Source organism: Wolffia australiana, chromosome 1 (genome assembly GCF_029677425.1).
Source record: "Wolffia australiana isolate 7733 chromosome 1, ASM2967742v1".
NCBI lineage: Eukaryota > Viridiplantae > Streptophyta > Magnoliopsida > Alismatales > Araceae > Wolffia > Wolffia australiana.
In genome coordinates this window covers 11,411,127-11,427,791 of record NC_135835.1, presented here as the reverse complement: position 1 = coordinate 11,427,791, position 16,665 = coordinate 11,411,127, and the positions used below count along the sequence as shown (strand labels likewise).

Sequence of the window (16,665 nt, the reverse complement as noted above, 5' to 3'; positions counted from 1 at the left end):
CAGATACCCCTGTATGTGAGTGGCCAAAAATAAACTGACAGAGAAATGCTGATTTCCTTTTGAATTTGGATGTGTCATCAAAATTTATTTTTCTAAAAGCGTCTTCATGTAGCTTTCTTTTTCATTTATATTGTCTTCTTCAAGTTTCATTGCCATCTTAATGAACTTTATGCTGGTCTGTTCTGTAGGTTGAAGCATTCGATGACTTCACTGTGGCATCTTCATGGGAGAGGTACTGACGCCACTAATAATACCTGCCTTAGGAGACGAACTCAGATTTTCTGATTCCTTGAGGTTGAGAATGGAATGCTTTGTGTAGGGATATACCATTTTGTGAAATTTTAATCGTCTGTTTTCATCTGTGTACCTCAGTGTGGATGTGGTGAATCTTTTGCTCTGGCCTACAATTTCTGCTTGTTTAGGGGTAGTTGAAATATCAGTAAAATTCCACAAGAATGTTCTGCACCTGAGTCTCTTAAACATTCGTTTACTCCACAAAACAAATTTAAACCTACTGTTAGATTGGGTATATCGTCAAATTTCAAAGATACTTGGACAGAATCTATTTCTGTTCAAGTAACATTCTAGCCAATTGAAAAAATCTTTTGATCAAGCCAGTGATTGTTGTGATTCCATTAGAAATGAGGATTCAGAATATCACTTTTTGATTGATCAAACAGAGATTCAGCAACTCAAAGAAAGATCGGGTTTTTTTGGGAATACAGGCGGCTCATAAGTATCTGATGCGGCACTGATTTAAGTACCCTATTGTATATAAACTAGAAGGCATTACCCGGAGTCCCATCAATGGTCGGACCATTCATAGGAGCTGGGGGAGAAGACTAATTCCTCCCAGAGATTAGTAATAATGGTACCTATCATACAATAAAAGGGAAGACGGGATTCTTTGTAGATTCTGGGCAGTTTTCCTATGTTTGCGAATCACTTGATTCATAAATAAACCTTGATGGACAGTCCAATTACAACGATGATCATCCAGGACACTAAACTTTTTAACCATTTAACACTGTTGAATGGTGAGTAGTTTTTGTTCTGATGCTTGACATAATATCTCCGACACAAAAAACATGCTAAAATACTCCAAGTTGAAATCCCAACGATAGGTCTTGTTTTTTGTCTAAGCTTTACATCCTTGTGTGCTGCGTTATATTTTTTATTCTTTTTACTTTCTGATTTCTCACCTTTATCTTTTTCCAGATTCATATCTGATATTGAAACCGTTTGCCGATCATGGATGGCTGATGGTCCAAGAAATTTGTTGGTTAGTATATTTAATGTGTCTTGAAAAATCTTAGTTTAGCAAGAGTTTCTGCAAATTAATATTCTGAAGAGAAAGTCTAGATGTTTGATTGATGGAAGGAAACGCTTTATTAGTTGCCCTGTTTACCTTAACCACTAAGGTCTTTTCATCTATCTTTTAACATTTTATATATACTAATTCGGATCTAATTATGATACGAACCTGCCGGTTCGTACAGGGGAGAAGACGGTGGAGGGAGAGTGAGGGCCCCGGGATGGCCGTTGGCGTGCCAGAATGGACTACGGCACGGCGGGACCGGCGGAGTGGACGTCGCTGGATAGCTCGACAGAGTGGACGTCGCCGAGGGAGAGGAGAGACTACTCGAAGCCAACAACTTAGTGATTCATGTCTGGCCTCCCACAAGGAGGGCTACATACTTAAGGGAAATGTAAAGGGAATGTCTAAAGACGAAAATGCCCCTAGTGGGCTTACTGGATCGTATCAATTACTCCCCCCTTCGAGACACAGCTTGTCCTCAAGCTGGTGGGTCGTCATCCATTATCGGTTCGGCGAGGATGTCATCGGCGTGCGGGGCGTCGTTGGGCATGACAATGTGGATGTTGAGCTTTTTGAAGCATTGATGCCCTGGTGAGAGCTTCTCGTTGCACTGATAGCACAGACCTTGAGCCTTGCGGGCGAGGAATTCCTCTTCAGTCAGGTTGAGCCGACGAGGGCGGTTGGACAGGTTGCGGTTGTTGGGCGTCGGCGTGGGTGTTGAAACGGCGGGGTCCTATGAGGGCGCCGGCGTCGGAGTTGATGGTTGGGGAGTCCTCGATTTCTTGGAGGATTGCTTCCGCTTCGAATGCAATGTCGATGAGGTCGTCAGTGGTCTGAGGGTCACATCAGCTGATCTCACCTCGGATCTTGGGCTGCAAGGCAGCATAGAGGGCGTACATGGTCGTTTCTTCAGCAAGGTAGGGGAGGTAGCCAACCAGACTCATGAACTCGGACACCAGCTCATCCACGGTGCCCGTTTGGCGCAGGTTGACCAGGCGGCAGTATGCGTCGCGGGGTTTAAGACCAAACCGCTGATTGAGTTGGCGCTTAAAGTTCCCCCAACTCTGGAACCAATGCGATCGCCGAGGTAGCAGAACTAGGCAGACGCGGTCCCATCCAAGTAGGATGAGACCAAGCGAATCCGTTCCGCATCATCCGCCGGGTAGGCCTGGAAATATTGTTTGAGACGCCGCAGCCAGCGCTCCGGATCACCGTCTGTGAAGGTGGGAAGGTCGGCCAAGCGGTGGTGGTGTCCCGAGGGTGGGTGGCCGGCACGTCCACGGTGGCCACGAACTTGATTTCTTCGGTGTTGGTAGTCGAACTCATTGTCGTCGCCCCATGTGTCATCCTTGTCGATGTGCACCAGTCCACGGTAGACGAGTCTGCTGGCGGGCCCCCTGATGACGTGGTCGAGTATTGCAGGTGTCGTCCCCCGGTGGGTAGACGAGGGGTGCTGGGAGTCTCGGCTGGCCTGTCCGACGGAACGGGAAGTTGGGCTGCGCCAGTGACAGCTCTGTGCGGGCAAAACCACCAGGGCGGGAGTCACCGTGGACAGCGTCACGTCGTGTGTGTCTGAGGTCGCTCCCCCGGAACAGAATGGCCCTGGGTCCCCTGGGGATGGCCTCTGGCGGGAGGCCCTGAGCCAGGCTGTTGAGGCCGGGGATGAAGGCGCCTCCGTCTTGGTTTGGGCTTGGGGGGGCCCGGAGTGGGTCCGCCGAGGGAAAGTGCCCCGAGTTGGGCCCATCTTCTGGGTCGCCCACCCGGAACGGGCCCGTCTGAGGGTGAACCGTGCCGTTCAGGGCAAGGAAGCCCACGTCCGGCCCGTATTCCCCCAAAACAGGCCCGCATGTCTCACGCCGGCAGGCCTTTTCACGACGGGACGGGCCGGACGAGCGCTCCCCCGGGGCCTGATTCAGCCTAGGACAGACGCCCTGGTCGAGGGGTCCCCAGGGCGAGACCGACGGCGGTGACCCTCAAGGGGTTGGGGATGCCGCCCTCGGCGGTGGTCGCCATCGAGACGGCCCCTCCCCTTTCGCCTCCTGGGGCGGCAACGCTGCCGGGGTTGTTGTCTCCTGGAAGGGCGGCGGCTCTGCTCACTGCTCTAGGAGCGGCGGGGTTCGTGAGTACGGGTGCCCTCTCGGCCGGCAACGGCCAGAGGGCGGTGGCTGAGGGCGGTGCGAGGTCGAGCAGCGCCGGAACCTCGCTCGCCGGGTAGGGTTCCAAGGGCAGGAGAGGCGTGGGTGGTGGAGGTTCCAACGGTGGCTGGTGTGCCGCCCTGGCCGGCGCCTACTGAGTGGCAATACTCTTCACAATCTCGCTAGTGGCAGCTGCGACCCTGGCTTTGATCTGCTCCAGCGAGGCCACTTGGTGAAGCTCAAATCCTTCCTCGAGGCTTGCAGGGCGGCGATCTGAGCCACCTCTAAGGCGGCCATCTTGGCCGCCAGATCGTCCAATGTCAGCGGCAGTGCTTCGTCGGAACCAGTAGAGGTTGGGGCAGACTCTGGAAGTGACGACATTGAGGCAGGAATGGTGGCGCCTGTGCGGTGATGGCAGTACGCAATAGATCTGATACCAGTGATAGGAACCTGCCGGTTCGTACAGGGGAGAAGACGGTGGAGGGAGAGTGAAGGCGCCGGGATGGTCGTCGGCGTGTCGAAATGGACTACGGCAGGCCAGGACCGGCGGAGTGGACGTCGCCGAGGGAGAGGAGATACTACTCGAAGCCAACAACTTAATGACTCATGTCCTGCCCTCCCACAAGGAGGGCTACATACTTAAAGGAAACGTAAAGGGAATGTCTAAAGACGAAAATGCCCCTAGTGGGCTTACTGGATCGTATCAAATTATTTCCTTGATCATACAGTATACTTTTAAAACTCCAATATATGAAGGCTAAACTTTAATTAAAGATAAAAGTAATCCATTAAGAATATCTTCCAGCTAAATGGGGATTTCATGACATTTTTTTTCTATAATGTATATTTTCTGGAAAAATCGTACTTTTTTATTTGTACAGCTGCCTATATTATGCATGGAGTCCATACAATGGGTAGGACTCATTCTTCTATATTGAATACGATGCCCAAGGATATGTATAAAAGGGAGACCTCGCCATTTGTGAACTAATGCTATTATGCTCTTCCTCTCCCTCGGTTTCTACTCTCCTCGTCAATATAACTTGTAGGAGAACCCATCACTGATGAGTGAAGGCGGGTCTGAGATTATTGCAACCTCAAAGGCGGAAAACAATCCATGATTAGATTGAGTGCAGATGGGGGTTCATTTGTGATCCAATGGATTAAACAGAAGTTTTATGATCCTTCAAGCCATAATGACAGACCACTTAGGCTAGTATACATCAGTAAATCATCCTTAAGCATATGGCATATTTCATTTGGACATGATTGTTGAAATGTCAACATGCATTATGTAGATATTCCAATGCAAAATCCAAACAAATTGGTGCCTGTTTAAAATTTTTGAAGTAGAGGGTTGATTGTGAACATCACCATGTAATTGCATGAGCGTGTATGATCCAACATTGATTTTGTGTAAGACTTGTTTTAAAAAAAAGACGAGTAAACTGAGACCTGAGTTGTAATAACTCAGGTCTGCCGTTTAACATTTTTGTTCGAGTTGGCCATCAAATTGCGTGCACTTCCTAGACCGTTGTCAGATCATGCCCAATTATCTGGGGGAATAATGTCGGCCAGAACAGATCCACATATTTCAAGATGGATAGATCGTGGTTGCGGGAGAAAGGGTTCAGAAAAGAAGTGATGTCATGGCGGTCATCTCAACCCAGCCACGGCATAGCCACGACACAATTGGCCATCAAATTGGCAGGCTTGCGCCTTCATCTAATAAAATTCAAGAAGAATGACACCACCGTAGAGATGAGGCCCTGACACGAGTTCAGCAGATGGATGCCCTAGAAGATATATGGGGCTTAATTGAGCGCGCGGAGAGAAAAAACTGCAGAGGAATAGTGGAAGAGGAAGACAAGAAGCTGCAGCTTGATTGGAGGCAGCGCTCTTGCCAACTATGGCTAAATGAAGGGGACACCAATACTCGATTTTTTCATTTAGCAGCAAATAGAAGATGGCGCTTGAATCGAATACTCCAGTTGAAAGTGGGGGAGCGAGAATTTATTGGGACACAAGTGGTTGGAGGAGCGCTGACAAACCATTTCAGAGCGGTGACTAAAAGTGGGGCTCGGAACCAATGGAGATGGAGCGGTAGAAGTGCATCTAAGGTGACGGAAGTCCAACAATATGAGCTGGTGAAGCCATTTCTTGTGGAAGAAGTGCGTTAAGCTATCAAAGGTTTAAATGAAGAGGGTACCCCGAGCCTCGATGGATTCCCAATATTCTTCTTTAGGGAATTCTGGGAGGTAGTTTGGTCAGAGGTGATGAGTACACTTGAAGAGTTCTGGCATTGCTAAAGCATATGGAAGGTCTACTTGGAAAAAGCGTATGATTGCTCGACTGGAGATTCCTATGGTCTGTTATGCGCAAACGCGGGTTCCCTGATGAATGGGGTGACTTGGGGGAGACAATGTGTCACGTCTCATTCATTCTCGATCTTGATCAATGGTCGAGCTGAGGGAGGATGGATCTGCCCACAAAGGGGAGTCCGACAAGGCTGCCCATCAGCACCACTGCTGTTTCTACTCACGGTGGACACCCTGGCCACCTGGACACTCAAAGCCTGCGAACAAGGCCTACTCAAGGGCTTTCAAATGGCGGGCCAACCCGGATGGCATCCCACTTCTGCAATATGCAGATGACACCACGTTCTTCATTGACAGCTGGATGACAGAAGCTCGTATTCTATCAGCATTACTTGATCTATTTGCTGACTTCTTAGGGGTGCAACTCAATCGAGCTAAGTCTGCGTTCGTGGGCTTCAGACTTTCTTCAGAGGAAGAGGCACAATGTGCCAGAGCTTTAGGTACACCTTGAGGCGTGCTCCTGATGTGTTACCTGGGTCTCCCGTTGACAGGGGGGCGTATTCTAGCTGCCAAATGGCAACCGGTGGTCGAATAAATTGAAATGTGGCTGGAGGGAGGGCAGAACAAAGTACTTTCAAAAAAAGGTAGGCTGGTGCTTCTAAGGTCGGTGCTTTCTGCGATCCCAATAAACCGACTGGAGAGGGTGATGAGATGGTTCTTCCGGGGAGGCAATGGAGAGGATGAACAAAAAGGGGTGCTGTTGCTGCTAGTAGCGTGGGAGATACTATGCATAGCACTAAAGCAGAGAGGGCGAGGAATCCTTCATCTGGAATCGATGAATTTGGCACTATTGACCAAGTGGGTGAAAAGGATTGCGACTTCAGCAGAGGGGCTGGTTTTCAACATCTTGAGAGACAGGTATGACTCCAAGATAGATTGGAGGAGACGCTGGGCTAGAGTCAGGGGAGAGTCCTCTTTCTGGAGCGGTCTGCGCCAAGCCATACCTCGCATTTGTGAGTTCTTTGAGCCCAGATTGGGAGATGGGGCAACATTTCATTTTTGGACTGACAACTGGTCCAATCACAGCTCCTTGAATTTGAGGTTCCCAAGTCTTTTTGCTCTAGCGAGAAACCTAGAGGCCACGGTCAGGGAATGTTGGGGTGAGGCTTGGGTCCCTATGCTGACAGCAGCTTTATCAGAGCCACGGCTCGTGGAGTTGTTGGGGCCGCAAGAGACACTTCTACCACTCAGACCGTCAGTTGATTCTCGCGATGGTTGGATGTGGGGGGGCCGTCTTTCTTGGTGAATGATGCATATCTGAAATTCCGAGGGGAATAGAGGGACGACGAGATAACCAGTAAGGCCTGCCACATGTTGATGACACGCAAAGTCCCCCTTAAAGTGTGGCTCTTCAGTTGGTTGCTGAGGCAACGAAGGCTGGTCACACGGGTCTATCAACCGAGATGGCCCCCCACGGCTCCCATTAACTGTCCAATGTGTGACAGGGGGGAGGAATACTTCTCCCACCTATTCTTCAGGTGTCAGTTTGCACAGGGGTGTCTGGGCATCGCAGCAGTTATGGGGGGTGAATATCTCAGTTACGGGGGGTGAATATATCCTTGGACGACGCCTTTTGGGCTTGAGTTTGAGATGGCAGACACAGAAGCCGACTGGAATGGGGCGCTCACTTACAGTGCTCTGGGCAATATGGCTGCACCGAAACAAGGTAGTGTTTAAAGGGAGGGCGGCTTCAGTGGAGAACGCTCTCATGATGTGGAGGCGTTGATGTCTTTTTGGGGTGGAGGGAGAAGATAGCCTATTTTGGGCCTGATTATATATTATTTGTTCAAAATCTTTACCGTTAATGATAGCAGGTAGGCCACTGGTTTTGGGTGGTCTTCCTAAATGTTAAAAAAAAACATTTTTGTTCGAGATCTCTCCTCGCATAGAGAAATTAAAAAACAGGTTTTGGCTTCGTCCGTAACTTGTTTGTGCAGACTTAGGCTGTAAGTCTGATTTTTGAGGAGTTGGGTTTCTCCTAAGTCTACATCGCATCCTATTCAACAAAATTGTAATTGCATAAAACTCCCAAGTGATTGCCTTTTCATAAAACTTAAACGCAAAAAAAAATTAAATTATAAAATCAAAATTATATTTCTTCAAAAAAAAATTATAAATTCCAGCCACCTCATACTGGGAATCGTCTAATACCTGGTATCCTGTAAAATTCAATGATCTCACACTTCGATGCTATGGCTGTGACAAAGGTTTCAACTCTGGATAAGTGTGCTGTTTCAACATTCTGAAGAGTTGGAGACCAGCCCGATAGGTGATCTTATGTTCTTTCAATCTTCACTGTAAAGTAAGAGAGTACCAGAATGCTGTATTGGCTATCCAAGCCACCATTTATGAAAGGCTGAGTGATCCAGAAGTACCATAATGGTTTAGTGCTTCATAAAGATTCACCCCTGCATCATTGTGGTTTCCGTGTGTTCTTCCCTTGTATCTTATCACTGACAGTTTGATTTTATGCACGTGAATGATTGATGCAATGGATCGCTGTTTTACTCTCAGTATCTCAGTTTTCTCCACAATATTTTAATGATGCCATTAGCTGCTAGTCCTAAATTTTGGTAATTTTTTTTATCCAAAGGAAAAGGGAGCAGAATCTGTACCATCCCTCAAAGATATTTTTAAGGTCAAGTGTGAGTTGAAGTATGGGTCCAAAGTGTACTGCCTGGAGTACTACTTTCAAACGACCTTTAGAGGTACCTGTCATATCTTTCTGAACATGAATTTTATTTGATGTGTATATTGGTTTTTCTTCTATGTTACGGCTATTTTTTAACGCAGCGGAGAAGTTTGCTGAATGGAGTGCTGACCTTCATAATCTGCAGTTGATGTTTGGAGTAAAAGAATTTATGGTATTTTCGTAGTTTTAGGGACCCCATCTGTTTTTATTGTTGATATTATTTAGTTTTCATCAGTCTCAGTCAGAGAGATTCTACTGAATAAATTTCCATACGTTCCTTGTTCATAAATCATTTATTATTTTTTAATTGTGCTTCCATGGAATCAGTTACATTCCCAAACAGAGACATATTAGAATAGACTGAGATTCAACGAGTAAAATGATGGATGGATGTCTGATACATTCTTTACTGGAATGTATGAATGGCAACTGAAGAGAAAGGGGACGATTTTAGAGACACGTGCGGGGACGGGTGCACGTGTGACACATCTTTTAAAAGACCACTTCCCATTGTGTGCTAAAGGGAGACATCAATATTTTTCCGATCTGAAAATCAGAGAACGTGGTCAGAGTATCAGAGGCCTGAGCAGCAGGAGTGCTTGTGGCTGGAGGTGAGGAGTCTAGGCAGACCTGCCATTGACTTCAACTTTCTTCTTTAATTTCAAACACTGATCAGCTGTCAGACTTGGATTTCGGAATGGTTTATTTTTACTTGAGATTGTTGGATAAGAGTATTATTACAAGAACCCTGTGTTGCAGTACCAGTTTTGAAGTATATGAGGAAGAGGAAAGAGGAGGGAAGAAGGGACCAACAATAAATAGGTTACCCAGCAGGGGTCTTGGCACGTGCCGCCAGTGGGAATAACTGCCAGGTATCTTGATGGGAAATGGTGTGTTTGAACAAAGATATAAATAAGAGGGGGGACAGGAAGAGAAGGTCATTGAGTATTTCCTGATTTCTTGGAAGAGGGTTCATTGAGAAGATTGAAGGGTGTGGGATAAGAGGTTGTTCCTGGGAGTGATGGCTGCATTTGATCTACAGGCAAGGGGAACGACTTACCAGAGCCGATCTTCATCAACGAGATGATCTTCTGCTTCTAAGAGACAAGGACAATGAGGAAACTGAGGAAACAAGGTACGTGAGAGTTGTGTTACATTTAGTTCATTCATATTATTTTTGATGTATTCTTACCATTCTTCTCAGAGACTTGATACAAGAATTGTGTATCACTGCCTTTGCCTTATTTCTGTAAGAAACGGTTATTCATACCCGTATTACTGTAAGAAATGGTTATTCATTTTTTTCATAAAACGGGGTGTATCTGAAGACTTCCAGAGGAAGAGAATAGGTCGAAGAAGAAAATTCTCATTCTCACAAATGTTGTGTTTGATGGGATACATATCGAGAAGAGGAGAGAGAGAAAGTGAAAGAAAGTAAGAGGGAGAGAGGCCCATGAGACAAAGGTCCATTACATAAAAGGAAACCCTATTTAACAGTCCCCCCTCAAACTGGAGAGTGGATGTTGTCCATTCCCAGTTTGCCGCACAATTCTTGGAAACGCGGAACAGATAGGCCTTTGGTGAAAATATCAGCTCGCTGACAGGCGGAGGGAACATATTGACTGTAGAAGAGTCCGGACTCCAGCTTCTCTTTGATGAAATGACAATCCACTTCAACATGTTTAGTACGTTCGTGTTGTACTGGATCATGGGCGATGCTGATAGCCGACTTGTTATCACAAAAAAATTGTGTAGAGTGATCACACGAAAGCTTCAACTCTGCAAGAAGATTGGTGATCCATAATGCCTCACAGATACCTTGCACCAAGGCACAGATCGGGAGACAACATGTTGTTTTTTACTTCGCCATGTAATAATATTTCCACCAAGAAACGTGCAATAGCCTGTCGTAGACCGATGATCAACATGAGAGCCAGCATAATCAGCATGTGTATAGACATCCTACTGGAGACCACCGTTATGTTGAATTGAATACTGAGACCAATAGTACCTTTGAGATAATGAACTACGCGGTTGGCAACATACATATGACACGCCTTCAGAGAGTGCATAAATTGGCTTAACACGCCCACGACATATGCGATGTCTGGACGAGTGTGAGTGAGATAGAGCAGCTTACCACCTAATCTCTGGTACCGTCCTTGATCAACAGCCGTCTCATGCTCCGCTAGAGAGAGCCGGTGGTTCATCTCAATGGGAGTGGTAAGGGGTTGTGAGTCTGCCTTCCCAAGCTCTTGAAGAAGATCAGCAATATACTTCTGTTGGCAGAGGAAAATGCCAGTCGTAGAATATGCCACCTCAATACCAAGGAAGTATCGAAGTAAGCCAAGATGTTTGATGTCAAATTCTCCAGCAAGGTGAGTCTCCAAGTGTGCCATGGCCGACGAGTCATTCCCCGTAATAATAATGTCATCCACAACACACCAAAAGAAGTGTGATGCCCCCGGACGGGGAATGACGATAGAACAGGGTATGGTCACCATTGCACTGAGAATAGCCGAATAACTTCATCGAGTGCGTGAAGCGACAAAACTAAGCCTGAGGAGACTGTTTCAACCCATAGGGGGTCTTCTTGAGACGGCAAACAAAGGAAGACGCCGAAGAAGGGGCCGCATAGCCGGGAGGCAAGGCCATATAAACCTCTTCATGGAGATCACCATGAAGAAAGGCATTCTTGACGTCAAACTGATGAAGGGGCCAATCATGATGAGCCGCAAGGATGACAAGGAGGCGAACAGTGTTCATCTTGGTGACAGGAGCGAAGGTCTCCAAATAGTCAACACCGAGTTGCTGAGTGTAACCTTTAGCAACAAGACGGGCCTTATACCGTTCAAGTGAGCCATCCGACTTGTACTTGACAGTATACACCCACCGACAGCCAACTAAGTGTTTGCCCGAAGGCAAAGGAACAAGATCCCAAGTCTGGTTTTTATCCAAGGCAGCCAATTCCTCATCCATAGCATGGCGTCACTCCGGGGAAGCCAACGCGGCAGCCGCATTCTTAGGAATGGTAGTAGAATCGAGACGGGTGAGAAGGGCATGGTAAGACGGAGAGAGGCGATGTGAGGAAAGATAATTGGCCAAAGGGTATAAAGGGTTGGAGGTGCAGGAGCGAGAGGCCTTCCGAAGAGCAATGGGAAGGTCATCAGAAGAGAGGGCAGAGAGAGCAGGGTTCGGTATAATAGGAAGTCAAGGGAGGACGCGGCGGCGTTGGTATGTGGTCCCATCAAATTTTTGGGGAGGAGCCGAAGGAGGAAGAGAAGGGGGTGGGGAAGCCAAGACAGAGGACAAGGGATGGGGTGTAAGCGGAACGAGAAAATCAAGGGACTCATCAGAGGAATTTGTAGAAGAAGGAGAGGACATCGAGCCAGAAAGGTAAAATGGGGTGGATTCGTCAAAGGTGACATCTTTACTGACAATGAATCAATGAGTAGAGGGATGATAGCATTTATAACCCTTTTGATGAGGAGAGTAACCCACAAAGACACATCGGAGCGCCTTAGCATCAAGTTTGTCCCGAGGAGGATCATGACGAGTAACATAACAAGTGCAGCCAAAAATACGGGCAAGGAGATTAGTTTTCAAGGAAACCATAGGGTAGGCCTGATGGAGAGCATCAATGGGACAAAGATGGGAAAGAACGCGAGACGGAAGGCAGTTAATGAGGTGGACTGCAGCGAGAGAAGCCTCACCCCAGAATTATTTGGGCATGTTCATGTGAAGAAGGGAGGGAGTGGTGTCAAAGATATGACGAAACTTGCGTTCTGCAAGACCATTCTGTTGAGGCGTGTAGGGACAGGAGGTTTCATGAACGATCCCATGAGAGGTGAAGGTGGAAACGGTGGAGTTAACGTAATCACGGGCATTATCGGAGCGGAAGCGTTTGAAGGACGTGGCGAATTGAGTTTGGATGAGAGCATGGAATGAAGTAATAGTTTGAGAAGATCATATTTATTCTGGAGAAGATAAGCCCATGTAACCCGAGTAAAATCATCTACAAATATGGCTAACCATCGGGCGCCTGAAGTACTAGGAACAGGTGTGGGCTCCCACAGATCACTGTGAATGAGGGAGAAAGGAGAAGAGGAACGAGAAGATTGAGCAGAAGAAGGATACATTGCCCGAGTATGCTTAGCTAACCGAAAGGGTTCACAAACAGATTGTCCATAGGACGTCCATGAAACAAACAAGGAAACATAAATTTCAATGTAGAGAACGAAGGGTGTCCCAAGCGACAGTGAAGGAGCCAAAGGGAATCCATCGTCCCTGTGGAGAGAGCCATGCCGAGGGCAGGGACCGAAGGAGATGGAGATGTAGAGTGGTGAAGGATGTAGAGGCCACCCTGTTCCTCAGCAAGTGTAGTCGTCTCCCACGACACCTTATCACGATAGAAGCAGGAATCAGGGGTAAAGAATAAGTCTTGACCAAGGTCTTGGACAAGGTGATGGAGGGAGAGAAGACTCAGGGTAAGACGTGGGACATGAAGAACATGTTGGAGGGTAAGTTTAGAGGAGAGTTGGACACACCCAACACCGGCCACAGGGAGGAGGTCACCGGATGTGGTAGGGACATGATGAGAATGAGTGGAGGTGTAGGTGAGAAAACACCGGGATGTAGGGGTCATATGTGCTGTAGCACCGGAGTCAATAATCCATGGCATATTGGAAGAGGAAAAATGTTTACCTTGATGAACCAGGGAGGTGGAATCCATCAATTTCGACTGGAGAAGCTGGCGGAGCTGTTCGATTTCATCACGCCGGAGCTGGTCTGCCGTGGAAGGTGTGGCTTCAGCAGTTGGATGAGGTGCCTCAGGAAGAGACGGAGGAGTCATTACCGACCCGGTGGAAGCATGAATAGTGGTCATGAAGTGGCTTTGATGAGCCTTTTTTCGTTGTAGCTTATAGCAAGTCTCCTTGACATCGACCTTTTTTCTTGTAATAGTTATAGAAAAGTGAAGAATCTCCATGGGTACCGGGTCCTGTGGTCGCCGACTTCTGAGGTACGGACATAGGAGGTGACACACCCCGAACAGATATAGGGCGTGGGCCCCCAAGCGACTGAACTGCCATCGACGAGGCATGTTCAGAATGGAATATGACAAGGCGGGTTTCTTCCATCTAAACAGCCACAAGAGCTTCCTTCAATGTGGGAACCTTCTCCCGATGAAGAAGTTGGCCACGTAAAGACTCATATTCGGGATTCAATCCCATGAGGAATTTAAACACCCGGAGTTGAAGAACATACCCATGATCGACTGATCGGATCAGGTGGCATGTAGTGGTCTATCTCAGCCCAAAGAGATGTCAATTCTAGGTGGTAAGCCTGAACAGAGCGTGGACGCTGGACCAAGTTAGTGGAATGAGTCACAAGTTCATATATAATGGCTAAATTGTTGCGCTTCGAGTGAGATTCTTGAGCAGCCTCCCATATCTCCTTAGCAGAGCTTAGAGATAAAAATGCAGCCGCATATGATGGACTGATACTGTCAAGAAGCCAACGGTGAACTACGCCCTCAACATCGAGCTAATGATCCTAGTGGGGGGCGTTAGGAGATGGCGAATCTTCCACAAGATGCTTCATAAGTTTCCCTTTCAATGTAATTTGAATGTACTGACGCCATTGAAGGAGATTCATCCCCATGAACTGAAATTCAGAGGGCATACGTGGCAAAGAACAGTGCCAAGAGCTCAATTCAGATGAGTGAGAAAGCACCCCCGGGGGCAGAGCGGCAGTAGAAGTAGAAGAATCGGTGGAGGCCATATTATAGATGAATTGAATGATCCAAGCTGGAGCTGTAGCTGACACACCTCGAGTTAATGCCAAGGGAGAGATCCGCATAAAGAACAACCCAGTAATAATGAACCAAGGGAAAAATAGCTAAGGAACCAAGAGAACAGCCAAAATGGTGTTCGATCTTAGCTAATTGACCGCAGGTGTTGTAGTTGGGGTCTTGAGCCGCAGTGAGGAGATCCACACAAAGATCTGTCAAGAAATAACGGTCGGAGGACAGCCAAGGTGACTGTAGGAGCTGCCGTCGATTCCATGGAACAGCGAAGAGAAATGTCAGAGCTGTCGTTCAACTCGACAGATCCCATGGCCAAAGAAGGCTGCCATCGATTCCCACAGACGGCGGATTCCGTGGCCGAAGAGAGATGTAGGAGCTGTCATTCAACTCGGCAGATCCCCTGGCCAAAGAAGGCTGCCGTCAATTTTCATAGACGGCGAATTCCGTGGCCAAAGAGAGCTCGGCCGAAAAATTGACGGCTGATTCCGTGGCCAAAGGACGCTTGACGGCAGATTCCGTGGCCAAAGGAAGCTTGATGAGCTTGAAAGGAAGCTTGACAGACTTGAACAGTTGAGCTAGGCTAGTGTAGCTGTGATACCATGAAGACCTTCATAGGAAGAGAATAGGTCGAAGAAGAAAATTCTCATTCTCGCAAATGTTGTGTTTGATGGGATATAGAGAAAAAGAGAGAGAGAAAGTGAAAGAAAGTAAGAGGGAGAGAGGCCCATGAGACAAAGGCCCATTACATAAAAGGAAACCCTATTTAACAGTATCAACACTCTTCCCATCAGCTCCAGTTTGTACTCAAGCTGGTTCAGACAGCAGCTGCGGTGTGCTGTGGTGGCCCCGCAGTGGTGAGCCCACAGCTGTGGTGGCAATGCAGCAGCTTCTGGTTGAAGAATGGCAGTGCTGGAGAAGCATAGCGCAGGATGAATCACATGTACCATTGCGGCTGGACCCTGGCCAAATCATGAGTTGTCCCATGGAAGACATTTCCTTTTAGATGCCCTTCACAAATCCTCCCTCATTCTGCAAGTTAGTGTATTTTTATGTTGCAAAGCTGATATACTGAGGTGGTTTGAGTCGGAAATAAGAGACAATAAGGAACCAGACAGGCTGGATCAAACTTGGGACTCACCAAACTCAGGTGCCGATACTATATTGAATCACATCGCTTTGTTCTTCTGCTATTTACAAGCATAGTGGGATTTCCTGCTTACAAATACGGGTTACTTGAGATATCCAAGCTGACCCGGTAATACTTTATAGGGTGACACATACTGAGTTATTCTTGAGGGAATGAAATAGAGGGATAGATCCGAGGTGGTGGGAATTAATACAGAGGGAAACGGCTAAAGATCCAGTGATGTAGAGATAATCATAGGGTAGGGAATCAAGGGACAGATGTAGACAAGGAGGAGACAAGGAGACAGAATGATGAATCCCTTCATATCTTCCGTTGGTTCTTCTTGTCTATCCTCCTAAAGACATGGAGGCCGATTGAAAGGAAAATTATGCAAAATACCCCTACAAAGTGGTTGGGGATTGTATCATGACAAAAGAACAACAAAAGAAAAGAAGAAAGATTTTATTTCACTAAAAAGCACTATCTCATTACATCTGCACATGTCCTTTTATACTAGTCAATAATGGCTAGTTCCAACGGTCATATAACAGCTAGTTTGTCTAGCCGTTATTGGTCTGATGGGCTTGATATAACGCCCGATACTGGGCCTAACGGGGCCCAATACATTTCTCCTTTATTCTGGGCTACTCAGTCAGCCCATGTTCTCAACACTCCCCCTCAAGTGTAGGAATGTATGTTCTTCATTCCAAGCTTGGATCTTAAATATTGAGTTTGCTTGATTGGTAGACCCTTGGTGAAGATGTCTGCACATTGTTCTTCGGAGCTTACATATTCTGTCTGTAGGTTCCCTTGTTCCAAGTGATCTTGAATATAGAATCTGTCAATATTTACGTGCTTCATTTTGGTCATGATCAACTGGATCATGAGCTATACTGATGGCAGATTTGTTGTCGCAGCGGATGATAATTGGTCTTAGGAAGTTGATTTTCAAGTCTTCCAATAGATTCTTGATCCATATTGCCTCGTAGATTCCCTTGGACATGGCACGAAATTCAGCTTCAGTGTTTGATTTTGATACTACACTTTGCTTCTTGCTTCTCCAGGTTACGAGGTTTCCTCCTAGCATTGTGCAGTACCCATTAGTGAACCTGCAGTCAAGACGAGAACCAGCAAAGTCAGAATCAGTGTATATGATAAGGTCGATCTTACCTGTTTTTCTGTGTGTGATGCCCAATCCTGGTGTTCCCTT

General features: G+C 47.0%; 1 protein-coding gene across 5 annotated transcripts in view; it reads left to right on the top strand.

The window, feature by feature from the left end:
* Nucleotides 1-16,665, top strand: part of LOC144706455 (Rab3 GTPase-activating protein catalytic protein) — a 72,495-nt gene that overhangs the window by 5,157 nt on the left and 50,673 nt on the right. For 4 of the 5 annotated variants that reach the window (XM_078579441.1, XM_078579417.1, XM_078579425.1 and 1 more), the window contains exons 3-6: nt 189-232; nt 1,219-1,282; nt 8,425-8,539; nt 8,625-8,695. In XM_078579441.1, the coding sequence (XP_078435567.1) occupies nt 189-232; nt 1,219-1,282; nt 8,425-8,539; nt 8,625-8,695 (294 nt within the window). Of the gene's footprint in view, nt 1-188; nt 233-1,218; nt 1,283-8,424; nt 8,540-8,624; nt 8,696-9,606; nt 9,659-16,665 lie in introns of those variants that run through there. The other variant, XM_078579450.1, reaches the window with a different exon arrangement.